This window comes from Coloeus monedula, assembly GCF_965178545.1.
Source record: "Coloeus monedula genome assembly, chromosome: 2".
Classification (NCBI taxonomy): Eukaryota; Metazoa; Chordata; class Aves; order Passeriformes; family Corvidae; genus Coloeus; species Coloeus monedula.
In genome coordinates this window covers 77,573,584-77,601,522 of record NC_138782.1, presented here as the reverse complement: position 1 = coordinate 77,601,522, position 27,939 = coordinate 77,573,584, and the positions used below count along the sequence as shown (strand labels likewise).

Sequence of the window (27,939 nt, the reverse complement as noted above, 5' to 3'; positions counted from 1 at the left end):
AAAATGAATAACAGTTACTGACTGCAAATATCATTATCTTTTTTTTCCCCCGAACCTGAACGTTACTCTCATAACCTGCATGACTTTGTTGTCAGCCTTCTCTTTCACAACTCTAAAGCTAAGTGATCTCGAGCCAAGCAGTCAACTATTAAAATACAGGATTTAATTTTTACACATCCGAGTCCCTTCTCCCCTCTAGCAGCACCCCCTCCCCCCGCCCCCCCCAGCTATTGTTCAGAACAACTGAATAACTAATAACAATAAGAAGCACGTAAATAAAACCGTGCTGGGGTTTTTTTAACTCCGACAACGCTGGGCGATCAGATCGGTTGCATAATAGAAACTGGGAAGGCTGTCTGGCAGGCAGCCTTAAGCAGAGAAGAGCTATCTCAATTTCTCTCACTTAATCTTGGCTTCGCGTCAGAAGCTGTGCAGCAGTGCAGTAGAATGGGAGCACGGCAAAAGCTTCGCCAGTGAAACGGCGGGCGCTCGCTATGTGGCGGTACCTCAGCGGTTTCTCGAGCTGGATTACCTATTGATTTTCCTCCTTTCTTGCCTCCCAGGTTTACTCGGCTGGACATTGTGTGTGTTTGGATTTCTCAAGGATTCTCCCCCGACTAACATGGATGTCCCACCATTCCTTGCAGTTGAAGGTTGCTCCTTGGCGCAGTGAATGAAGAACATGCAGGGATTGCTAATGGGTTTGGGAAGCGTAGACTCTCTGCTCTCTCTGTGACCATGCCGTGATCGTGTCTGAGGGCCATCAGTTTACGTATCCTCATTCTCACCCTACCGGGAAACCTGACGGCTTAGAAGGGGGAAGTAAGGCAGCGCGTGTGTGCATAGAAACATCATGAAGATTATTTCCCCTATTGTAACTAATTCAGTCTTCAGATGCACCATTAGACTCCTTCTTTGCTTACTGTGGATTGGATATTCTCAAGGAACCACACATGTATTAAGATTTGGTAAGATTTCCCGACACTTTTTTCATTGTGCGTTTAAGCCTGAATGTGATATACGTAGGATTGACTCAGAAGGGGATGCTGGGGGAGAGCTGGGACGTGCTGCCGGAGTCGGGCAGCGAAGTCCCTCTTTATTTTGCATCTGGAGGGATGAATTGCTGTGTGATCTTTTTTTTTCTGTCTCTGCAGCTCATTGTAGCCGTAGTAACGGCACGATGATGATGATAATTATAATAACAATAGAAAAAAGACTGGCAAACGCGGTTGCCTAAGGCTCTGAGCAGCTTGCGTGGCTTCCTCGTAATTGTTTCCATTGTTTTGCTTTATTGTTTCCGTAGTAGGGGAAAGCATGGCTAATACAGTGCTTGATCAGTTAAAAATCTGTCAAGTAGTTGTTAAGTTTCGGCCGCCCGTCTCTGATCTCCCCCCCCGAGCCGATCCCGTGCGGGCGCGACTCTGTGATTTGAGACGTTCGGGCTGATTTCCCTTGAAGTGTCTGTCCGTTTGCTTGACACTTGAGTGGCATTTAGGGTTAGAGAAGAGATGGTTTACGTCTTGAGCGGTGCTCGGGAAAGAGCTTTTGCGGTACCTTTCAAAAGCACAGATTTCCTATGCGACGAAAGTTGCAGGAGTTCCCCCCTCTCCCGGGGGAAAAAAAAAGGTAGATCAGAATGACATTTCAAGAACAGAGAGGGTTTACACTTTCAAAGCTATCCCAGCTGGACCAGGACCTTTAGAGCTCTGCCTGTGCATGCGCGCGTGTTCGTGTGTCTAAGCAAGCAAGCGAGGGACAAATTCCAGCCGCTGCATCCCCTACAGAAGTTTTGCAGTGAGGAAGGGCAGGACAGAAAGTTCGGAAAGCAGGTCCGAAGGGGGCTGTGCGGCTGGGGCAGTCCTTCGGTGCTAGTCCGGGGCGAGCTATGATGGGAACCCCGCATCAGCCTCCTCCTGGTCGCTCGGGTATCGCGGGCGCACCGCGGCGGGGGCGCGGCGGAGGGGACAGGCGGAAAATTTCTTCCCCATACAAGCGGCACCCTCTGTGCCTGCCGAGAGCATGGGTGGAGGGAGGAAGAGCGGATCTCCCGCATTCACGCTGTCAGCGATAAACTGTGGCAGCCACTGCATCCGTTTCTGTGGGGCACTGAAATCTCTTGCCTTTGCCTGGGAATAATGCCTTGGTTTGTATCTATTTTAGTTTAAATCAGCACCCCCGCACACACTTTTATGTGAAGGGGAAGGTGAGTAATGATTAAAAAGTCACCAGGCTGTTACCGATCTCGTGTGATGAGTTCCTACCAGCACTTTTTTTTTTTTTTTCTGCTTCCATCTGGTCTAAAGGTGGTGCTTAAGGCACGTTGCTCTTAGCAACCATCCTCAGGAATGCCTGTTTCTTTGGACATGGCTAAACGGGTCCGTATATCATTGTGGGGTCTATTTTGCAATCAGTCTGATCCATAATCATGGCCGTGAATTTAGCGTTAGGATGCCTGTAATCTGACACTGGCCGGCTGTCTTTCCACGGGCGCCGAGAGTCTGTCTCTAGGAGCCTCAGTTACTTTCAGGTGAAGCTATGTAAACAAACATCTTCCTGGTCACAGCACCAGCAAGAGGTGGACTTTCCTTCTTTGGAGCGGCATCCCCTCTGAGTTGTTAGTCCAGTGTACCTCTGGAGACAGCCCTAGAGAGCAGCGGCTTGGCAAGAGCTACAGCAATAAATAATCCCGAGGATGAAAGGTGATGCAGCGGGTCTCTGACATGGCGGTGCGTGCCTGTGTTTTACTGGGCTAACTTCGCTTCCCAACTGCATCCTGGTCACGCAGCTGGCCAACGAGTTGTGCTCACTCCACTGTTTGTAGAAGCGAAGTAGAAATCCGTTTCTGCATCTCTGCCTGCTTTTCCCTATCTTTTAAAAGAATTGTCTCCAAAACATTACTGAACATTCGAAGTAGGTAGGGAGCAGATGGTAAGTTTATTTTGTTGTGGAGAATGTTAGACGTGAAAAGAGCAGGAAGACCTTTGCCCTGCTCATCTGGGCCTGATGCACATCTCTGTTTTAAAGGAGTCTGGACGTAGCTTAGTCCAGCCTAAGTCACTCTGTCTGTGACCATGAGAGAACTTCCTCCACGCCTTCCTCAAAAGGCTGACATCTCTGTCTCCGTGTAGGGCATGGCAGGGTGGAGGGAAGGAGCAGCGAGTGAGCTGTGGAAAAACTTTGGTTATTTCTGAGGGGGAATTCCCCACCGCCCCCTCCGGGTTCCCGTTCTAGCGGTCCCTTCGGGATGTCCTTGCGACCAGGAGGACGGCATGCCGTGGAGTCCTTCCCGAGGAGAAGCGAGAGCTGAGGAGATTCCCTCCAGAAGGCAGCCTGCCAGCCCCCGCTCTTCCTCCTCAGCCAGCAGTGCTATGGCAACAGGGGAGAGCTTGAAGCCTGCCAGAGCTGCAGCCCCCTCATTCCTCCTGTGCAAATTAGCCACCATGGATTCGCATTGTCCTTCCCACGGCTCCTCTCATTGTTGGGACTAGCCAGCATGTCCTTTCTCTCCCTCCCTCTCTCTCTAAAGCTACCTTTTAGCAACCACAGAAGGAAGTCGAACCGCCTGGGTTATTTGTCAAATTCGGGAGGTTATTTCTGTCTGTGCCTTATGGAGCAAACACGGAGAGAGGCTGGTGCGATGGCACCGCTCCCTCCCCAGCGACACTAAGCAAGGCATCTGGACACCAGCCTGTTGCTGCTGCTGGAGTTGGGCAACGCGGTATTCGGGCATCGCACCAGGCGCCCTTCCTAAATGACACTTTGCTTCATGGGGCATGGCACCAAGCTCCTTCCCTTTCCCTTTCTAAGCAGTTTCCCACAAACGAGCCCAGGGAAGGCTGAAGGCGAGGTTTGTGTATACGGTACTCGAGGGTGTCAAATGGGAACAGTCCTAAACCATTGATGCGGATAAAAGGATACATCCCACCTTGACGAGGGAGAAAATCAGCAGCCTAGTATTTGTCTCCCTGCTGTGCTAAGTGTGATGGAAACCTTTTCCTTATCACTTGGCACCGAACAAAAGCCAAAATACGTGACCGCCGGCACATCCGTTACGTTATCGGGGATCACATTTCGCAGCTTTCCGATTCACTGCTCCTTTGTAAGCGCAGACCCACGGCAGCGGGGCACGTCGGGCTGCCTTGTCGTAGGTCTGCCTTAACCTCCTGAGGACATCTCAGCACCTTGTCCCCGAAATGCTGAATTAACAAGCCAATAAGAGATGTCAAACACCAGTAATTACTCACCTGTGTTTCAGAAACCCCTTGTCTTGCCCAAAGAGCTATTTAAACCCCCTTTCCCCCCCCACCTACTACTACTATATAGAGCTTGATTGTCAGCTCTTTGAAGTCTGGAGCCTCTAAGATGCCCTCTTCTATTTAAACTGCCCATTTCCGGCCTTGTATCTACTGCTGTGAGCAATTCGTCTTTCTTATAGCAAAGGTGTGAAGAGAGACCTGTGACGGGAAGGTGAAAGAGGTTTGGCCACTGGATTTGCTCTCATTATTCGTGGAAGCGTGGTGAAAGACTAAAGACCTCCAATGCAGGGGGGGCAATTGCCTGTTAAGTGTTAACCCACTTTGTATGATGTTTTATTTTCTTCAGGTCATTCAAGACGAGTAAAGAATAGTAGAGGCACACACCTGTAGTTTTGACTTTTTGTTCCTTTGGAGTTGCCTGACTTGAAGCAGATGAGAAAGGGAGCTGAATGTTTTGTGTTTCAATGAACTTTAAAGGAAGGGTGTGTGCACGCATGTGGCTTCTTCCACGTTAAAAGCAAAAGAAAGTCAAGAGAGAGACAGGAAAAACTTTACAAGGAAAAGAGGAAGAGTTTTGAACTTTTACCAGAAACACTTCTTACTACTGACTATTTAAAAATTTTTTTCCCTAAAAATCCACCACACCAAGTCCTCATGAAGCCTAGCACTTTCCTGTTGCCCTACATAGAATAATAAATATAGCAAATCAAACATTATAAAATCATGTACTCTTTGTGACTTAGGAAAACCCCTCCCCTCATTTTTCAACTCCTTTGTGGGAAGCCCGAGAGGGGAATTGCTAGGCGCTTGAGTCTTCCTTCCTCTGTGAAGATTTAGCATGGGTTTCATCTGCCATGCTTCTTAGCTGAGCTCCTTTGTCTCAAACAGACTGAGTTTATCTCCATGTAATTGTTTTTAAGAGCTCGAGCGAGGCAAAACCAGACAAGAGGCTTCCTCGTTGTGTCCACTGCCTGTGCAGCTGACAGTGGGTGTCAAACCACGCGGTTCTGGGATTCAGGAGACCATTTTAAAATTGTAGCAATTAAAACCTGCGAAGTCATGACACAGCAGTGGGAACTAGGTCTGTGCATATATGTATGAGACGAGGGCAAGTGAAAAATACCTGCTGGGTGATCAAGTAGAGCTTTCTTAAGGGACTTGCATTAACCCTCCTGGATGTGTACTTTCCTTTGGATTTTGCATTGACACCCTTTTAGTGAAAGGAGGTAAGGTTTCTGCCTCTATTTGAGAGAAACAAAAAAGTGTACATATCTTGTTTTGGTGGGGAAGGCAGTCTGCCTTCAGATCAAGAGTGCAATGAAAATCTGCAAGCCAAACTTTCATGGCAACTCTCAGGGGTCCGTGTCTTGGCAAGTCCAGCATTCAGAGCCAATGAAAGATTTACTGCCAAGGACAAGAAGCTTTCAGTATCTGTTAACATTCTCACGAAGAGGAGTTCAAAATCAGTCTTATAAACAACAACAGAAATCTTTGAAAGAAGAGTAAGGTTAAGAGCCTCGGGAAGGCAGCAAGGAGGTGAGAAGCATTGTTATTGACTGGTCTAGATTAAACAGCACAGAGGAAGATTTCAATTTGATAACGTCACAACCCTTCCTGTTTTTCTTTGCTGCTTCTGCTGACAATTTTGTAAGGTAATTAAATTGGCTGATTGAAGTCACAGTGGTCATGGGGCGATAAAGACCGTTTGGATTTAATGGAATTTAGAAACAACGGTGCACTGCACACAACTCTTACAGAACGAGAATTTTAATGACTCATTCAGGGTGCTGACTACATAGAACGTCCTGGACGAGTTTAATTGAAAGGGCAAAGCAGATTAGCTATATACAGTCTTTATTGCAGTAGATAGGGGAATTAGAGTTATCCTTTTAAAAGACTCATTACTGCATTATCAAGATTTAATGTAGGTTAAGAAAGCTTTTATCCGTGTGGGCTTTCTGGAATATCCCCAGATCCTTTCACCCAGTGTTTGGAACACCAATAGTTTCGTAAAATGATTTTCACACAGTTGTCTGATAGCTTGTATTCTTACTGACTGCTTATTCTTACTGATAACTTGCTTCTTACTGACTGCTACTTGTCCTTTGAAGAGATGCAAAGTTCAAGTAATACCTTTGGTTTAAATGTGATTGCTGAATAAAATGATTTCTGCCACCAGAGATAAGAAACTAGAGAAAAAGAGATTTTTTCTAAACTCGACTATTAGAGTTTAGTTTTATTAGTTTAGCTTTAGGGTTCCCCCCCCCCCCCCATTTATTTATGTATTTATTTTAGACCAGAGAAAATCCCCTCGATTTAGGAAAAAAGCAAACCAAACATTTTGTAGTCATTGTAAATAAAGCAGGTCTTTGTCCCCTACTTAATGTATTTACCTTGTCTGTTTCTGAGTTTTAACCTTCATCCTCTTTAATCTCTTTCAGAGGAACAATTACTAGAAGGTATGTCAATAATGCAAAAGAGAAACTAAAAGGTGCCTTATTTCCATATTCCCTAATCTGCAAGGCAAATTAATTTTTCCTGAATAAGCTTTTTATGGTGTTATGCTGTAATGTATGTTGGAAGATTAGATTAAACAACATGATAACATAATGACATAATGTCATTATGCTGTCACATCTGAACTGGAATATGGAGAATCAAAGATCACTGTCATATTAATACTTATAATTTTGTGCGTGTCCTGTGCCATCCATGCTGTGTTCCCCGCTTTCTTGTCCTCACTCCCAACCAATTTTCCCCCTGAGTCCTTTGCTTCCTATATCATACAATAATAATTTTCTTGGGCACCTTCAATTTAAACAGCCAAAGCTTTCAGTAATGCAAAGAATACAGAACAAACATGTGACAATGATTATTCCAATACTGGAGCTCAGCCAGATTTGGATAAAGTAGGTGGTATAGTAATGCTATGTAAAACACTAAGCAAACTCAAAAACATAATCTAAATGGCATTAAAAAGTACTTCTTAATGAATTAAAAGCACCATGCTTTTTGTTTTCCTTTAGGCAAAAATTAGAAGTGACAAATGGGTGCAATGCTCAAGTCAAGACTGCTCTTTTTACATTGCTGCAAAGCTATGCTTGCATCAAAATTTGCAAGTGACTTGGATCACTCATGATTCAGATTTCCTTGAACATTATTCTTCTAATCCAAAATGCTATTGAAATACAGTTACTCATCTAGGAATGTGTTTGGTAGGTTGCTTTGAAATGAAATACATATTTTTAGATAACATATTTTTTAAAGTGTTTCAATTTCCAGATGTTTCTGCCTGGGGGTATAGAAAAAGAGGTTCCCTGCTGGTATTGTGAGTGGAGTCTACGGTAGGGGTAGTTTAAAGCACAGCTACAGTGTAGCATTTAGATCACAAAGTTTGTTCTTAATTCACAGTAAACTTTTCTGTTATCAATGCATTGGAAGGTAAATTCATTTATGGGTCTTAGAGAATTTAGTTTTTGGAGAGATACTTTAATTCACATTAACTGAATGTGTGTTTTATTATATTAATATTTCCATTCACAGACTCTTTAAAACCTCATTTTTTCAAGAAAATTGTTATTTGGATTGAAAGTCAATTGGACTAGGAATGTTGAAAACGTCTGTCAGTTTTCCATCATGAAAAAAACTTGTTTGTTACAGTCACTAATTCTTGTATAAGGCTTAATAACTGACAAAAGAACAGTCCAGGAAGAGCTTTTCTATTTTGCTGTCAGGATCTGTTGTTTGGGAGACTTGATGTCCTTTTAAATTCAAATTATGATTACTTTTTTCCCCCTCTTCTTTTCTTCTCTCTTTATATTTTACTGTGTGTCTCTGATGTTTACTAAATTTAAAAACATTTTATCTGATTTCAATATATATCATATTTTTGTGGACAAATGGAAAAAGGTGGTTTCATGGGTGGCAGAATTATTTTGAAAGAAAAATGTTTGTTTGGTTGGGGTTTTAAAAATGTTTGTACCTTGTGTTATTTGATCCTTTCCTCTCACTTTGTTTTTTTCTTTATTTATTTTTAAATGGTGAAATGGAAAGTGATTACTTATCTGAAAAAGGATGTATGTTTGAGTATGTTTTTTTCTGGTCCTTTTTGGAAAATCTTTGTTTTTCTAACTTTCTGAGAAACTCCATGGAAAAAGTAAAAAATCTGGAAATCCTCATTTCTGTCTTAAAACTAAACTTCTAGTCTAAGCCATGCCTTAGGGTTTCTCTGCAGCATTTGGAGAGTGAAAAAAGAAGAAGGATTAGACAAGGTTGACTTAAGCTGGATAACTCTTAGATGGCTTAAGTTAGGCTAGATGAACCATGTCCCTCATGGAATCAGCAAGATGGAGGAAGTCAGAGTGGACTGAGTAGGGTTTTTTGTTTTCTCCCCAGGCTTTAGTGTTTATTACCACATATTGAAATATTTTTTTTTTTTTTTTCAGATGGAAATTTAAAAGGGAAAGATTAATATATGAATGGCTCATCAGTTTCTTCCTGACATGAGAATACAAAAATGCTGAATCAGGGACCACTCACTCATTCTGCTAAACACTTGCCAGCAACTGGGTGGTGCTTGTTTTCACAATAGATAATCATAGCTAGTCCTGTAAATAAGGACTTGTTTGTGAACACATATATTTAACTGATTACTTACTCTTCAGAAATTTATTGAATAAAGCTTATCAAGCTTGCTTCAAAAGGTGCAGAACTATTTCACTCTGAAAGAATGTGCCATCTTCATATATAGCTCTTTATGTATGTCCAGTACAATATTTCAAATTGTCACATTTCTCTGAATATAGAAAGAGCTATTACTTTAAAATAGTTTTTGTCCTAAGGTAACTGATACTGAATGTAAAACAATTTTCTTTTAAAAAAAATCAAACATATACATGATTAGGTATGGGTAAATTTATTAAGGATTAGTTTATTATTGAGCTTGCTATCCATTTAGGCTTTTGTCCTTCCCTAGGAGCTAAATATATACCAGCTATTTCAATCAGCTCAAGAGCTAAACATATGTCAGCTATATCAATCAACTCACATTTATGCTGTTATTTAAAAGTTGCACAATTAGGACATGATTTACCAAAGAGTCCATAATTAAAATAATTACACTAGTAAGCATGAAACATTTAGAAGAAAATCTCAGTCTCATAGCTCACAATGATAAAATTTGACTTTCACTTTTTTAAGCATGTAAGCAAATATATTCAGTCCTGCCCCAACTGTTCACATTGCAAAACTTTGACAAAACCAGTTATTTTACTTGGAAACCAATTAATTCTTCCATTTCTGCCTCTATTTTCAGTGTGAGTGCTCGATCATCAGTCAATACCAACTACTGAGATTGTCAGAGATGTACAGTCCTTGAGAGTTTAGTGCCAAGTTGATTTATGATAGCGTGTTTTTATCCTTACACCATGGATGATAGGAAACTCTGTAAAGTTTCTTATATGTAATGATTCAAAACTACAATTTATGGATCAAGTATTGAAATAAGATAACCTGCAGTATGCCTTAGGTGTGACTATACTCTAACTTTCTGTTCAGGTCAGCGGCTTATGTTAGTACAAAGTGAAATAAGAATCAAAGCTGTAAGCTGTAGGATGCTGTTTAGAAAAAGAGTGGTTCAGATTTCTCTAATGCTAAAATTAAGTAATTATGTTAAAGTTCAGGGATATTTGCCAGTTTATCCTAGGTATAGTCATTGCCTGTATGAATTGGTGATAGAGTATTCTTCCTGGTTGCATGATTAGGTCCATAGTGATGTTGAGTACAGTGCTCTTCCAGTCAAACCATCTGTTACCATTAGCAAAGATGCTAATTCCAGAACCTGTCTTTCCTAGAAATTTTTTTCCCCAATTATCTTTTAAAGTCACACTACTGTTTTTTGCACCTACATTTGATGTTTATTTATTGGCCTTAAACAATATGGAGGCATGTACTATAAAACAAATTCAACATGATAAAAATAATTTGATTGATGGTGTTTTGTTGGCTTTTTTTTTTTTTTTAGTTGAAAAGAGTATGCTCACTGGTTAATGCAGTTCAATAGTAGCAGAACCACTTGTTTCACTGATCAAATGCTGTAACACAATAAGAAACATTGTACTATGTAGAAATATATGTAAATAACAGTAGCAAACATGAAGATTACATATTCTGTAAGAGAAAACTATTTTCTAAAGCAATATTTTCTAAAGCATTGTTATTTGGAACATTTATCCTACAAAGAAGGAAATTTTTAAAAGAAGTTCTATATTAGTTATTCATTAAGAATTTGAGTAAAAAGGTACATTAGGAAAATTAAAAGCACACAGAGTACTCTAAAACAGTGGAATTAATTTTCTTTTAAAATGCTTTATCACAGTTGTTTTTGGTTTTATATACATTAATGGGAACATACATGTTCATTATGAATTTTAATAGCTAATAATTGTTAAAAAATGTCATACAGAACTTTTAATAAATTATCAGCATGCATTTGAGTATTAAAATTCATCATTCTTTTTTCATATTGTGCCACTTAAGGACCAATATCAGGACCGGACCCTAGGGAATCTAGCTTGTAACCTCTGTGTTTATCTGACTTCTACTGTTCAACAATGCTTACAGCTTTCATGTATGCTATACTAACAAGGTTGGGGTTTTTTATTCCAATGAGAAGAACACCTTACCCCAGCCACCTTTTCAAATTAATGATTATGCATTTTGAAAAAGTATTTATATACTGCTTAGAAATGCCTATTTTCTCTGGTGTTATGAGGCACCCATGTATGCTTGTAGTCCGTTTAGCAATGAAAGTTTGATGTTTCACTCTCTGAAGCTGAGTTTGGAAAATACTAGTGTGCAAAATTCAAATGCAAGGCCAGTGACTGGTCATAGCTAACTTGAGGGCAAATTTGGAACTCTTCTTTTAAAAAGAAATTATCAAGTACTGAGGGAGTATGTCTTGTTGATTTTTAACAATTGTGCTTTTGAAGCAGTCCATTTTCAAAGCTAAGTTTTTTGGTGCTTGCCTTCATACCTTGAGGTACCGATCTGTTTCAGTCAATGAACTACTTGGACATGCTCCCAGATAGTCCTGACAACAGTGTTCTCTTCATTTTGTTGAAAGAAAAAAGTTGATAAGCAGGATGGAGGTGGTTTGAGAAAAATAATGCAGATGAATTCAAGGCCATCAGTGTTGAAAAAATAACAGAAAGGTGTTGAAAAGGGTTAATGGTAAAAACACCATTTGCCTAAAAAGGCCATATACAAATCTAGTCAAAATCATTAACATTTGACAAAATGATCTGATAATTCAACAAAATAAGCATCGCTTTATTTTTTGTAGGACTTTGCTCAGTTAAATCCCTTTGCTTGTTATTGAATATTGAGTATGATGTTTACATAAAAAGCAGAAACATAGTTAAATAATCTATTTTTGCCTAGATTTGATCTTTTCTTAGCCTTGAAGGAGGTGTGCATGGGGTCAGTTCAGGAGAAGTGGTAAGCCCTGTGCATGCCTCATCTGTAAGCAACTGAGGGAAGAAAATGGAAATTTGTGAAAGATACATGTGACTTCCTTCCAGTACTGCTATATGTATTTGTTTGGATGTCCTTGAGAAGGAAAGACTATAAAATATGAGTGCTATTAAGGCTTATCTCTTCAGATCTTGGCAGACTCTATCATTCACGACATTCAATATGCCTGCAGAAGCTTACTGTGTGACTGTGATACAGCTAAGAAAAATGTGTTCAAAAATGCATTAAATCAGATTTCCTAATGTCTTTTCAAACCTGCCTAAACAATGAAAAGTCACATTTAAAGATTAAATCAGCATTAGTCAGTCAGAGCATGTTCAGTGTTGTCCACTTGTGACCTTTTGTGTCTAGACATTGGAGATTTCAAATTGAGCTGTAGATTTGTATCATTCTGTGATCATCAATGTTCATTAAACACTACTTTTGTTGTAACTTAAGGTAAGACTATACCCTATTCTCAAGTAAGGAGTGTGCCTTGCATTTCAGAGTATTTTCCACTCTTTTCATTGATGGGAAGATGCTTGAGTTGGATAAAGCTGCTGCATTTAGCTGTCGTGGCCACAGGCACTCTGTTCATAGTGATTTCCATTATTGTCCTTACTGTCATCTTCTAGTTTATAAGAAAGATGTAACACATGTTTTTGGAAGCCTTCTCCACTCTGTTTCTACAGACAGCTGGTGTTTACTCACCAGAAACCATCTGATGGTTATAAGGATAGAAAATTAGAAGTTCTTTGTCTTCTACTCCCCTGTGGTTATATACTTTAAAAAGTAAACAGCAGTATTCTCACCCATATTAACAATTGATTATTGTACTTTTGATGATGAGTCCTTTTACTTATTTTTTGGCAATAATTTGAATGTCACAAAGTGTTCTTTGTGACTTGAACAAAGGAACTAGGCAACAATGGTTTTACAAGTACAGCCCTGTGTGAATGTGCACACACACACACGTTTTCATGCTGTGGTGACCCAAATGCAGAAAAAAAAAGTGGGAGTATGTTTCCTTTGCTGGAGCTGTCGTTAACAAAATCCAGGAGAAGTGCCTGAGGGTGCATTAGGGGTCTTTGATGGAAGGACTCATAATGGTTATCCATCTGCTTCCCGACAAGTAGTGTGAGCCTGGGATAACAAAGGGCTGTGAAGGTGGAAGAATCTGTTCTCACAGGGTGTGATCTTCATGAATATTTTCAAAGCGGTCGTGAAAACAAAACAAAAATTTCAACCAAGAGACCATGAAATTTAGCAAAGAACCTGCAAAGTCAAGCATATTTATGACAGAAAAAAGAGAACATTAGAATTTTCTACCCTAAAAAGGATAAACTAAATTCTGTGAATGAAGCTGTGGATATATACATGCTCCTGCCCACAACACCCCCCTGCAACTGCTAAAAATATGGAACTGGTACTTGTTAAGACCACCTATGTTTGCCATGGACCAGTATTCTTGGTGTAAGGGCAATCTTCATTTAGAGAGGATTTACCTGTGTGAGACCAATAGCAACTTCATTTCACTACAATTTAAGAGGAAGAAATTATGCCAATGTTTCAGGGTTCAGCTAGCAGTGCTGCAAATCAGTAGAGCCTAGTGAAGTCCATTTCTGCTACAGCTTAATCTCTTAGTTAGACTAAAGCTACAGCACTGCAAAACTCTAGGTAGATTTTCTGGGTCTTGGCTTTAAGGAGCCGTGATATGCTGAGCTTTCAGTTCTTTGCTGATTAATTAGGGGAACTCCTGAGGAGGCAGAGGAGTTTTCATTACTTCTGTATTTGACTTCCCTATTTCATCAGGCACCTTTTCTACAAAAGCTTCCCCACATGGGTAACTTCAGAAATATATTTAGTAGGTGCAAAGCCAGAAGAGATTTTAATTCCATGATTCACCTGTTGAACCATAATTTTAAAGACCAAGAAGCTGAAGGAGTAATAAAATACTAGTTTAAGGTTTAGCATTCATGTAGCTCAGATATTGAAGTAATCAATGGAAACCCATTTTGTGTATTTTGTGAGAAAATAAACCCACTGATAACCAGAAAATATTTGCTTTGGTGTCACCCTGAAGATAGCTGAGCTGTTAAGCAAAGCGAGAGGAAAACTGGAAAAGGGTTAATCTAGGCATTGACAAAATATATTACAATTGGTGAAGACATTTTTTGTGCTGTTATGCAAAATTCCAAAAGAACTTCTATCAGGCTGGTAAGCAATAGGGGCATGCTAAGATTTTCAGCTGCTTTATGAGTTCTGAAATTCCCTATCCTAAGTACAATATTTCATAATTACAGTGTTAGTGACCTGGAAATGTGGAGGATTGCAGTGCTTTTGATTTTTCAAATGTTTTTAGTCCATGTTTTATAATTACTTCTCTTAACTACTTGTTTTTCAATATTTTTTAGAAATTAGTTACCTTTCAATAGAATTTCACATTTTAAGAAAACCATTTAGGTTTGTTTGCTTCACAGGTAAGAGTTTTTTAACACAATGGTTATTTCAGAACTAAGACTAATGTTAAAACACCTATAAAAAGTGCTAGCCTATTTTTAAAAGAATAACATTATCTTAATTACAGCATTATATATATTTATAGTAGTTCTTTCAGTAGCAACCAAATATTTTCCTTTTTGCCTTATGCAAACACTTTCTTCAGTAACACAAAGTGGCACAAAACTTTTCAAATGAACTTAAGTTCCATTCAAAAAATATTTTAAATTATTATATGTCAAAAAAAAAAATCTATCAGTCACTACATTCACCAATATTCTCATTGACAACTGCAAAAAGACAAATGAGCTGCATTTCCTTGACCATATTTCATTACTTCCACAACTTTTTCTGCTGCAGGGTTGAATGTCTGGCTGAATACTGCTTTACCAAGTATTTACTTTGCCTTGTTCCATTATTCTTCCTTGGCATATGAAATTTTTACTGTTATTTCAGCATTTATGTAGAAGAAAGAGTTAATGTAAAGATTTGAAGTTATCATTGGAGATCTCCAGATAAAATACTAAACAGAGTCCTGACAATTTTGCTCTTCTGAGGTTTGTGCCAGCAGTAAAGTGTATGGCCTGTGGGTATGAAGAGATGTGGAGGAAGGTGTTTTTAGCTACACAAGCTTCTATCTAACTTGGCAGGTTCTTGTCTTATTTCTCTCAAAAGAAGAATGTGTTCAGCTGGGGTAAACATGTGAAAAAGTTTATAGGAAACTTGGAGTTAAGAGTGCTTTGATCTTATTTATTAAAACAAAAAATAATGAAAAACCCCAAACTAAAATACATCCCAAACCAAATCCAAACTGTCTTTCCTCTGGACTCTAATATTACTGTTTTAGAGACAGGAAAATATGATTTTAAGAGTGCAGAAACTACAGAGCATAGTTTCATGCTATACTCAAACACTGCTGCTGAGAAATGTTACTGTGTCACAAGAAAAGAACTGTTGGCCATTGTTAAATAGGTAGATCATTCTGATCACTGCCTTGATGGGAGAAAGTTTATTATTCAAAGTAATCCCACAGCTGCCCAGCAGCTGTTCAGAGTCCAAAGCTCAGAAGGACAATCAGCTCACTACTTACGTGGAATAAAGCAGTCTTATTTTATTTTTCAGTATTTTAATGGAAAAAATGACGAAAATGTTGATATTTTATTAAAAACATTGTGTACTTTATGCAGTTGGAGTTTTCAGAATCTTGGTCTATGGATGAACTATTTCCTTTGTACAAATGAAAAAGCTGTAAGTATAGCCATACATAAAACTGATGACACAATTATGAGGTGATTCGTTACAAATAAATCTTAAGCAGCCTTAGTCAAGGATCTTGTGCTATCTGATTTATCTTTTCTTGAAATAGATCTCCTGTGACCTTGCCTTTTTTGACTGGATACAACTCCAATAAGCAGATAAATGTTGGTAATGACCAGACAAACACAAGAGAGAGAAACTTCAATCATGTTAAAATAAAATAATACTTTTAAAAGACCACAAATTTAAGTGAGTACCATACCTAAATCACTGCCTGTGGCTCTTGGGAATCTACCAATGGTTATGGGCAGTTATTTTTCTAGGATGTTGATAACTGCTGAAAATTTATTAAATAAATGAAATAAATAAAGTTATCTTTTAAAAAGAGTGCTAGTCAGTCATACACTGCAATTGGATTTTACATTTGTTTTTACGGATGCATCTGTTGGATTACAATGGGAAAGGCTGTGTTTCAGCATTGGGTGTCTCACTTTCATGTTACTTCTCAAAACATTCTTAAATCCATCCTAATCCTGCTTAATAATAATAATATTAAATGTTCAGTTTCTAACAGTAGTGATAAAAAATTCCTGCATGTACTTTGCAAAGCATTATAATCACATTTTGACAGTTGTCATGGTAGGTCATAGGATTCCATATGAAGTGATAGAGAAGCAAAAAGCCCCCACAGAAAATGAAACATTTTCTAAGTCCTGTTTTACTTATGGAAATAGTAGGTACATATTGTGTTATGTCCCTGTGCTGTCCCCCATGAACTAGTGTGCACCTATTGGAATGCACAATACATCCTTTTCGGTCTGATCAAAATCACAGTTTTTTGCCTGCAGATAAACCCAATTTTTATAAATTAAAATCTGTGCAATAATCATAGGTTTTGCTTAATGACTTTACATTTTGCATTTAGAAACTATTGGCTTTTAAATTTGAGTAAGCTTGGAATCTGTGGTGGGTTTGGTTTTTTTTTTTGGTAGGTTTTCTTTAGGTTATTTTGGTTGTGCTTTGTGTGTTTGGGTTTTTTGATCCATAATAAAGTCATAATATTTTTTATGAAATGAAATTCTTCAAGTTTGGTTTTGAGTCAACATTCTGAGGAATCTGTCAAGATGAATGAAGTTTTTTTCTGATAAAACCAAATATGTCTGTATCTCCTCCCCCAGTTTGGTTACAATCTTTTTTTTTCAGTGTTTGCACAAATAATCTTTGATTCTTATCCTGAAAGCATTTTCCACACCTGTTATTTGTGCTTGGTCATGCACTTGGGGGTGTAGCCACTCTGGACCATACACCATTTGATTGTTTTTCTGAGAGGACAGAACTCCTAAAAGTTAATGTTTTACATTAATCCTTCCACATTTTTTCCATTATTTGGTATTTGGCTGATGAGACCAGTATCCGTGACAGTGTTTGATTTTACTGCTACTTTGTTATCAAAGCTTTTCTTCACTCAGACTTGTCATATTGAATCTCTGACTGCTGGGAGATCACTTTTCCCTCACATTTTAACATGTTGTTGAAATAATCTCAAGGGTGGGCAGTCTTCTTGCAGGGGATTTTATAGCTGGCTAAAGAGCTGTAAACAGAAAAGGCTGTTTATTAAGGAATCTAAGGGTTTGATGGATTAATATCTCACATTATATTAAAGAGTCAGGAAATGTTAATAACAAGTTGAAAGATGCATCTTTAGGCAAATAGAATCTGAAAACCTTATATTTGATTTTGACCCCAGTTCAGGGCTTTATTGAATCCAGGATGATACTATGTGTTTACAGGCTTGTCTTAGAAAAATGTTCCCTACATGGCTGGATAACTGTGAAACAAAACAATTCTGCAAAGATGCTTAAATCTGATTACTTGAGATCAGTTAGATACCTATCTACTTAGAATTACAGCATTCAGTGACTTTCAGACTGTAATGAATGACTTCAAGAATACAAAAGTTAAATATTCACAGAAATAATATTATAAATTTAGCTTTACATCTTAACTTCACAATTTTGATTTGAAGCTTAATGTAATTTCCAGCTTCAGAAAAGGTTCTGCAATTTCCTTGGCAAATTTATGAGAATATATCCAAATGAGATCATTGGTTTACAAGAAATCCCTGTGTTGTTCAAAGCAAGTATTGTGGACCCTTTCACTCAGTGTATGTTTCATAAAATAAATGGTATTTTAGAGCATGTATACCAAATCAAAACAGATGGGTCTCGAAACAAAGCATATGGGTATACATATGCCTAGAATGTTCTTTAGAAAGAGCCTCCTATGAGCTGTGTTGTACAATTGTTGGGAAATGCTCTCCTGGTGAAGTGACTGTTTTTGACTTTTTAGATATTACTGGAAATAAAGATACTTAAAAGCAAAATTTTACTTTTAAAACATAATATCAGTGGGTGCTGGGAACTTACTAGCAACATTTTCAACAGTACTTTCATTATAAAGCTTCCAGTGTAACTGTAGACAACATCATATGAACAGAACTTGTTTTTTCCTGTTCTTAAGCTGGCTGAAGTGTAGGCAGCAAACTATGAAGTATCTTCAAGCAGTAACTAAATAATGTAAGCATTTGTTTTCACTTGTGGAATGTGTTACTATTCTGTGACTATTTTTGTCTGTTTTCCTCTTATCTTCATCTTGGAACACCTAAATGCCAACATCTCAATATGCACATACAGCCTGAATAATTCATTTAACAATGAATTGAATTAGTCTTTAAGTCTGAGGGAAATCTCAGAAAGAGATAATTTGGCAGGGTTCTTACAATAAACATTATTTTCCATAAATAGATATATATTTCCAATAATTTATTTTTCAGTGGAAGTAAATGCTTTCAAATTAACATATCGCTTCCCTTGTAATATGCTTGTGAATGTCTGGAATACTCCAAAGGTGGAATTTCCATTTTGCACTGTGTCTGCTTTAAATAAAAGAATATTGCTATACAATTTTAAACATTAAGAACTGAGTAATGAATAATAGCTCCTGGACTTCTCTGTTCTCTTTTTTGTTTTATATTCCATTTCCATTAATTTCTTTCTTCATTAATCCCATAGCTTTATCCATCCTTTGCAATTTCAAGCTAGAGAAAACAAATTAAGAAAAAAAACCTCCTGTTAATTGACTTTATTTGCTTTAATGCTGCTAGTCCATATTATCTGCTCTCTTAAATTGAGTGTGGGATTGCCAGATTTAAGGGTATTACACTGCATTTTGGGATGCTGCCAGCATATCCCGAGTAAATATATTTAAATCAAAGCTAAGCTGCTTAAAATATTCATGTTATGCTCTTAGTATGGTTTAGAGGAATGTGAAACCATTTAAGACTTGCAAACCTGTTTCATGGCAAAAAATGTACTGGGCATATAGCCTAAATTGAGAGTCACTGTTAACTTTGTTTAATAGGGAATGGTTTCATCTTTTTATTAGCAATCATACATTCAGGGGCTAACTGATCTGAAATTTATGGCATAATGCAGCGTCACTAGTTATAGATGTAAAGAAAAATTTTGTTAACTGAAAACAGTTTTAGGAAAAGGAATATTCTGAGTAGATAAAATAATGCATATTTGCTTTGAAAAGTTAAATGCATTTGTTTTATGCATTACATTTTTATGTATTGCAGGAAACTTTGAATATCAAATTCAATAATACGCTAATTCAAAGGTCTGTGTATTTTTAAATAGTGAGACAAAAGAGAAATATCTACGAATATGTATGGTATCCTGTGGAGAAATAGATCCTGTAAGAGAAGCAAACCCAGAAATTTTTGTATTCCTGAGGCTAGTCAGCCACACCTCAATCCCCAGAAAGGTGATGGAATGCCTCCTCCTGGAGGTCATCTCCAGGAACATGGAAAACAAAAAGGTGATCAGGAGTAGTCAGCATTGATTCATCAGAGGGAAATCATGCTTTGCCAACCTGGTTGCCTTCTATGATGAGACACCTGCCTAGATGGATGAGGGGAGAGCAGTGGATATTGTCTACCTGGACTTCAGCAAGGCTTTTGATATTGCTGTCATGAGGTCCTCATAGGTAAACTCTGGCGGTGGATGGCAGATCCCAGAGGGTTGTGATCAGTGGCACAGGGTTTAGTTGGAGGCCTGTCACTAGTGCTCAATACCGGGCCCAGTATTGTTTAACTTATTCACCAGTGACTTGGACGAAGGGACAAATGCCTCCTGATTGCTACAGAATCCAGAAAATGCAAATTCTGTTTTGAGAGTTATAAAACTCTGGATTTATTCTACAGTGTGCCTGCACAGGTCTCGCTTTACCAGTCTGTCTGTCCATCTCATACAGAAAAAGACAGTTGAAACTCTAAACCAAATAATATGGGGTAAGGATGTGTGGGGGAAGAAAGTTAAATCCCACACCCTGTCCAGTTCTTGCATTACCAGTTCTTAAAAGGGGCTTATAAGAAATATGGGGACAGAATTTTTAGTAGGGTGTCTTGCAAGAGAACAAGGGGTAGTGGTTTTAAACTAAAAGAGTGTTGATTTAAATTAGATCTAAGGAAGAAGTTCTTTTACTGTGAGGGTGGTGAAACAGATTGCTCAGAGAGGCAGTAGGTGCTCCATTGCTGGAAACATTCTAGGTCAGGTTGGATGGGGCTCTAAGCAACCTGATCTAGTTGAAGATGTCCCTGCTCACTGCAGAGAGGTTAGACCAGATAGTCTTTAAAGGACCCTTCCAACCCAAACTATGATTCTATGATTCTTTTTAGGGGAAACCAACTCAAGGTAGATTATCCCATCTGGGGAAGGGAGAAGGGCAGACACAGACATATTGAGCCTACAGCTGAAATGTGTGTATTTGCAAATAGGGACATGTGTGCACATATAGACATAACACTTTATTTTTGTTTCTCCAGTATCTTGATGTAAACTTATTTTAGATTTTTAAAAAAAAAAATTTGGTTCTGTATTTTCAGCTCTCTGTATAGATGTCAAATGCATACATTCATACAGATTACATACATGTATACGCAAACTGAAATTTCTAGTGAGTACCTCATGTTAACCTCTACAACCCATCTGTGGAGCATTCTGATTTCATTCTCTCCTGCCCTTCATTTTCAGCAAAATTCCTTTATTGCTGTCCTTTGAGTTCTGTAAAGCTTCTGTTTATATGCTTCTAAGGCTGATAGAAGATGGAGATTTTAACCCCCTCCCTATAAGGAAGGTATCGAATCTCCATGTCTGTCTCCCCAAATTATGTCTCTGCAAGATTACTATGTCATCCCATCAGCCACCTGTTAAGAGCCACTAGCTTGCTGATCATGATCACCTAGTGGACTGAATTATGTAGGGATTTTAGATATGGACTTTACCCTGAGGCTAGACTGAAATCCCTACTTGGATCTAGCCCTCAGTTGTACTTTGCTTCCAAAATGAATGCCCTGTTTCACTAGCTTACATTTTTCTCCTCATTATACCTGTGTAATGTCATTGCAGGCATGACAGCAGCACTGCTGTAAATCAAAGTAAAACTCACCCAGCATTTTTAAGGGATGTTTCATTTCATTCACATTATGTTCATCTTTTAAACTACTTTTCAGATATAATCTTTAACTTCCTTTCTGGGTTACTGCATAGAAATTCTAAACAGTGTGTGCAGCTGAAGTAGCCCACACTGACGGCATCTAAAAACTAGATGAATTACTACTTCTAATGAATGATATGTGTGTATATATGTGTATATATGTATTCAGTGTACAGCTTGGTATTTCTCTCTTGTTCAGCTAATTTCTGGTGAACACTATTTCACTGATAGGGTGAAAAGAATCCACTTGCTCTGGCTTCGTGGAATAGATACATTGTGTGGACATGCACAGCCACTGCTTTCATTTGTAAAGAAGAAATGTCCTTGAAGGATAGGATACATGCTACTTGTGTTAAGTCCTTTTGCTGCCATTGTGCTGTCGATACTCTTCTTTCTGTGTATATGTGTTCAGAGCATCATCCTTAAAAATAAACCAATGGAACATAGAGAGCCAGAAAGTCCTCCTAGGAAATATTTCCTCACTGTTTCCTCTTTTTGGAATAAACCCTTGGTTTTTCACTTTCTGCTATAGTTGCTATTTTTTTCTGGCAGGGAAAGGATGAATTCTTCCACAGAGATAATTTTTTGAAGCAAATATCATATAACAAAAGGAAATCAATTTCCTTATAAAATGTCTGCTAAGTGTAATGGAATTGAAATAAGACATAGCAAAATCACATGATGGCTATGTGATTCGTTCTCACTAACTCTGCTTTCACATAAGGAAGCAGATCTTCTGACTTCAGTGAAAGCTCAGTGTCTGAAAGACTTCTTGCAACAGCCTTGAGTGGCCAGTGCTTCCTGAACAAATGCAAAACTGAGATGTGAGATTCCTCTATCTCATAGGTATGACAAAAAAAAGCATCTGAAAATCTTTGAAAACATTTGATTCATAGATCTACACACATATACTTAAAAGGCACGAAATGCATGGAAAAAATTTCATAGTTATTCTTCTCCCAATAGCACGCTCAGATTTAAAATATAGTTTTAGTCAGATTTTTTCACACAGGTCTAGGCCTCTTAAATTTTGATAATCAGTTTGAGCAGCCAGATAAATATGAGACACTTCCAGAAACAAATAAAAATTCACACGGTTGTAAGATGCCTGCTGAGGCAATTGGCAGGATTCCCAACACTGACGCTTGGAATTGACTTGCCTGGAGGTAGTTTGAAACATACACCTACTACAAAGAAAATGGTACCTCTCTGTTAAATACCTGACCAGAGCTCTGTTTTTACTTGAATATCCCTGTGAAGATTTCTAACAGCATTTGAAAGGTGAGCTTCTTGTTACTTTATATTTTCCTTCCATTATTTTGTATCTTTTTATCTTGAATGTATATAATTTTCTTCCAGCATAAGTGATGGCAAGAAATTGAGTCATGTTCTGTGTGGGTAGAATGTGTTGTCATTTAGAAACTTAAGAGTAACTTAAGCACTGCAGCGAAGGTTTTTTTGGTTGGTTTTTTGTTTGGGTTTTGTTGTTGCTTGTTTGTCTGGGGTTTTTTACCACTGTAATAGATGTGAGATGCAAACTGAACTGGTAAATGTTTTCAATTACACAGAAAATATTAGGTCCCAAATACACATGCAAGAAATTCAAACACCCTCAAATTGTTTTAGTTTCAAATATTTATGAGAAAAATGGAAATACGGACCAGTTCTTTCCAGTGTGTCCAGATCTTTTGACAGGTTATACTAATCAGTCGTCTCAATATTTGACTGTTTATTTCAATACCTAAACTGGGGGAATCCTAAAAAGGAGAACCATAGCCTAAGTTAGATACTCAGGATCTGTATAGGGTACATAGGGAGACAAAGCCACAAAAACTGACATGTGGAACAGTAGTCAAAAATAAGCAGATAAATGGCCAATGGCTCATGTCCTGGAATTGGAAGTTGTTTGTAGCTATGAGGAAATGGCTTCATGTCTCAGGAACTATTTTTATAGTAGTCTGTAAAACTGGCTTTTAAAAAAATCCCTACAAACAGTTTTATCACATTTTATTTGAAAGACAGTAGAGAAGATCCATGTTTTTAATAGAATTGTCTAGTGGCTAATTCATTCCTACAGGATGTTGTAATTCTGAGGCAAATTTTTGCTATGTATAATGGGGATTTAATACACATCTCTTGCAAACCTACTGCTGATGCTGTTTCAGCTTTTGTATTATAATGTGTTGAGGCACACACTGTACAAAGGAAAAGGACTTTCTAGCTTAGCAGTTAACAGACTTGCTTGCAAGAGTTCTCTTCTAGACATGAAATAACTTTTTTTATCCCTTGACTGTTAAAGGCATAATAATCCTTCTGGCAAAAGACTGAGCCCCATGACTCCTCCTAATCTGTTGAGTTTTATACTGCTCTTTCTTCCTCTGCTGTTCTTTTGAATCCTGAATGCTTTAATGTACAACAGAAATGCTTCAACAGAAGCAGGGATTAAAGGCATTCACCAATTCTATGACCTTTGAATTTTCAATAATTTGATGGTTAATACAATCAGATTCAGGATTAAAGCATAGATTTAAATCCTTGCAAGATTGAGGCAGGTGAGTGTATTGAGCCCTGGAAAAAGTTAGGGAAGCCGCCATCTCCTCCTGTGGCTGTTGTGGTATATTGTGTGAAACCAAATCCAATAGGCATGCTCTAACACCAGCTATCAGATTAAGCACTGCAGGCAAAGCAGAAGGAGGAATGGCTCATCTATTTATGCACCCCAGCAGGTCTAAGCCTGACTTGAGTACAGAGCTCTCTTGATGCTGTTGAGCCTTAAGTACTTCCAGGCATGCACAAAAGAGAACCTTTGCAGGTTGGGAAGGTTAAAATAAGAAGCAAGCTTTACTGGTTTTAGGTGTTAAAGGATTAGCTGATAGAATTAGATGGAAACTGAGTGGGGTGAAAAACTAGAATTGAGGCATTTGGACTTGGGGTGTGGTAATTACTAGACCTATATACTAGAAGGAAAAATAAAAATGAACTAAAAAAAGCAAAATAAATGTAACATGTTCAGATGTTTTTACAGCAAGAAACTTCATAATTTCTTTGTTCTAATAACAGTGATTGGGCAAGTTTTTTTTCAAGCTAATTTATGAAGCTGATATATACTTTGACACTGCTGTAATCAGCAGAGTCAATGACAGCCCCGAAGCCTTACATATGCAGTGTTCCCACAAGGTGTTCAAAATGTTAATACTAGCAACAACCATACTCACCAATATAATAGAATCATAGAATGGCTTGTGTTGGAAGGGACCTTAAAGAGCATTTAATTCCTACTCCACTGCAATGGGCAGGGACACCTTTCACTAGACCAGGTTGCTCAGAGATCCACCCAGGCTGGCCCTTAACACCTCCAGGGATGGGGCATTCACAACTGCTCTGGGCAGCCTGTTCCAGTCCCTCAGCACCCTCACAGCAAAGAACTGTGAAATATAGAATTATTATCTATCAAACCAATGTGGCTGATGTATATGTAATATACAGCATAAAAAGATCTTGGCAAATCTCAACATAAAGCTTTTTTTTGTCACAGTCATTCCTACTTACTTTGTTGTCAATATTAAACACCATTATTTTGTACAAATACCTACAGATTCAATTATGGTAGGAGGACAAGGTGCACCATGTCAGCAGAACAAGGTAAGTCTTGCCAAGATTGGCCAGAAGCACTGGAGACTGCACACTTTCCCAATTCTAGAATAGCTAAGTGGGCAACATCTCTTCCATGCAAAATCTTATTAATAGCAAAGTATGGGTGAAAGGTACTTACAAAAGGAAGACTGATTGTAAGACACATGTAAGTAATTTGTACATTTCTAAATTTAATACTCTAGATTACTGTTACTGTTACTCTAGATTATTATTATTATTATTTATTATTATTATTATTGCTTGGACTGATAATTTGATATTGTATGTGGAGTAGTCATTAGGCCGATTCTGAATATGACACAGCTTTTGAGATCCAGAGCAAAGACAAATTTTGGTATTATTTGTTGGTTTGGAATTCACACTGTTCTTTTCCATGGAAATGCTGAAAATTCTTATTTTTAGTCTATTTGCCATGTGTCTTTTCTTCTCTTTCTCTTTCATAGAAACATAGAATGGCTTGAGTTGAAACAGACCTCAAAAGATAAGCTTTTTCCTTCCCCCTGCTCTTGGCAGGCAACCTTGTACTAGACCATGTTATTCAAAACCATGCCCAACTTGGTTCTGAACACTGCCAGGGATGGGGCATCTACAGCTTCTCTGGGCAACCTGTTCCAGTGCCTCACCGTGCTCACAGTCAAGAATTTCTTCCTAATATTTAATCTAAACCTACTCTTTTTCATCTTAAAGCCATTTCCTCTTGTGCTATCCATACATGCCCTTGTTGAAAAGTCCCTCTTGACTTTCTTGAAAGCCCCTTTTAGGTACTGGAAGGTTGCTATAAGGTCTGCCAGAAGCTTTTTCTCCAGGCTGAACAACCCCATTTTTCTCATCCTGTATTCATAGAGGAGGTGTTCCAGCCCTCTGACCATCTTCATGGCCCTCCTCTGGACTCACTCCAACAGGATGATGTTCCCTTGCCTCAAAACTCCATGGCTTTCAATGTCTGGGCCTGTTCTTTCGAGTGCCTGGAAGTTCTGGTTAGCTACTAAGAGGTTTTCAGCTGCTGGGATGAAGCTGCTTTGCAAAGTATTACAGAAATAAACCATGTAAGAATTAGCTACTAAGATGTCAGAAGGGAAAAAGCCCTCAAACCAAATTTAGAGGTGACAATTATAATTACATTTGATAAGGAAATCGCTCATAAAAGCATAAAGCAATCAAGGCATAATTATTTTTTCTTAGGTGAAGGTCTAAAACAAATTATGTGTAGCATAAAAGATCCTATATTATTGTTATTTAAGGGATTTGTTGCAATGAAGGTTGTCAAATTAATAGATCAATTTCACATAGCTTGAATAGATGTTTGAAATGAGATTATATGGATGAGTGCAATAAACGACAGCTTCTCTCAAATTATATATTGTATGTCTAGACAGAATGCAAGTTCTCGTATTGCCTATGTATTTGATATTCTGAAGATTATTTTGGGGAGCAGTGCAATATAGAATATAAAGTGATACTGACAGTAAGTTAAAAACCTTCTTTCTCTGGAAAAACAAACATCCCAGAATTATCTTTTCTGGGAAAGGATTTCAGAGCTGGTTAAATAATAGATGTATGTGAGACCGAGGTATTTCATTGAGGTGACTAGCACAATAACAGCAAAAATGTTTAAAGCATGCTGTATCTCTACAACACATCACAGAATATTAATTTCTTTACTTACATTTTTAAGTAAGTAATAAATCTGCCTTCAGCCAAACTAACTTCCTATGTGAAGCAAATCAATCCTCTGTTGAGATTATACCTTAAAAATTGTAAATATAACAACAGAATGCCACTTGATGATTATGAAGGACATAGGAAAAGGTATTTACTTTTACAGAATATAAATTTATAATGAAAAAGTTTGAGCATAAACTTTTCTCTAATGATGTGGACTTTTTATTTTGCTGGCTTGCTATGATGTCTTACACAGAAATGAAATACAGGTAATTAAAAAGATTAAAAATACTTTATAATAATGATTGATTCCCTTTCCATGTTTTATAATGCTCATATCAACCTTATGAGCAATTTCAAGAGTTAGAAAAAAATCAACAACCTAAATTGTCCTTCACTTTAGAAGTGTAACACTGCATACTGTGCATGAATGATGTCGCCAGTTGAGCTTTTTGATTTGGAACCAGTTTTGAAGATAGATTATGCAGGAGATATTGCAGTGGTGTGATTTTGGTTGAGGTGCTCCCTAGTATATAGGGACGTGGTAAGAGACATGTTATAAAACAGAGGAAGTAATTTCCAGGAGTTCTAATTATAAAATTCATTATTTACTCATAGAAAAAAGTTAGTAATAATTGGTAGAAATATATTACCAGTAATGAAAAAAGCAGAGCCCAGCAGGTTTCTTTACCAGTCATTGAATGAGCAGGACAGGATTTTGTGCTATACTTTCTTTTAGAAGTGGCAGGAACTTCACATGGACTGACATTTAAGCTGAAGATTAAATAAGAGAACCAGTGTTCTCAATTTTAAAGGGCAACCTTTGGAAAAAAGTAAGAGCATTGGCTAGGGGTAGTCAGCTGGAATAAGAGCCTTTCTGGAATGAGGTAGCATAAGTATAAAATGAAAGCTGTCCAAGGTCAAGATGAAATACACCTTGCAAAGAAAATCAATATGAAAAGTTTTCTTAGGTTTATAAATAACAAGAATAAAATATAAAGTTAAAAATACCCACCCAAACAAAAAACGTGATGTAAACTGTTTTCTAGTGAAGATGAGCTGAAGAGTATATAATCTGGTAGACCTAAAACCTAAATGCTTTCTTCAGTGTTTGAGTAAGGTTTATGGTCGTGGTACAGTGTACAACATGAAGTAAAAAAAGAATAAATACTTGTACCGAAAACTTGAAAATGAAAACCACAGCAAAGTGAAAACAATATTGAAGTCCTTTAATAATTTCATGGTAAAGATTTAGATAATCTCTCTATGTAATGAAAACAGGACAATATACATAAATATAAGCAAATGATAGGGCACTACTAGATGTACAATCTCTGGTAGCTCATGCAAAACTGCCAACTAAGTTTTTGAAGGAAAGGAAAACTTCAAAAATTAGATTTAAATAGAAAATAGGAATTATTAAAATGTTTTATGAACTATAGACTTTATTTGCTGAATCTATCTGAGAAATCATTATTTTTGTTAGAAAAAGTAGGCTAAGTATATCTAATCTTTCTAAATTGCAACAGTGATTTGACAA

General features: G+C 37.8%; 1 protein-coding gene across 1 annotated transcript in view; it reads left to right on the top strand.

The window, feature by feature from the left end:
* Nucleotides 1-853: 853 nt before the first annotated feature.
* GRIK2 (glutamate ionotropic receptor kainate type subunit 2) overlaps nt 854-27,939 on the top strand; it is a gene marked incomplete at both ends in the record, with an annotated part of 355,572 nt that continues 328,486 nt past the window's right edge. The window contains one exon of the mRNA XM_082276818.1: nt 854-968. Within this exon, the coding sequence (XP_082132944.1) occupies nt 854-968 (115 nt within the window). The remainder of the gene's footprint in view (nt 969-27,939) is intronic.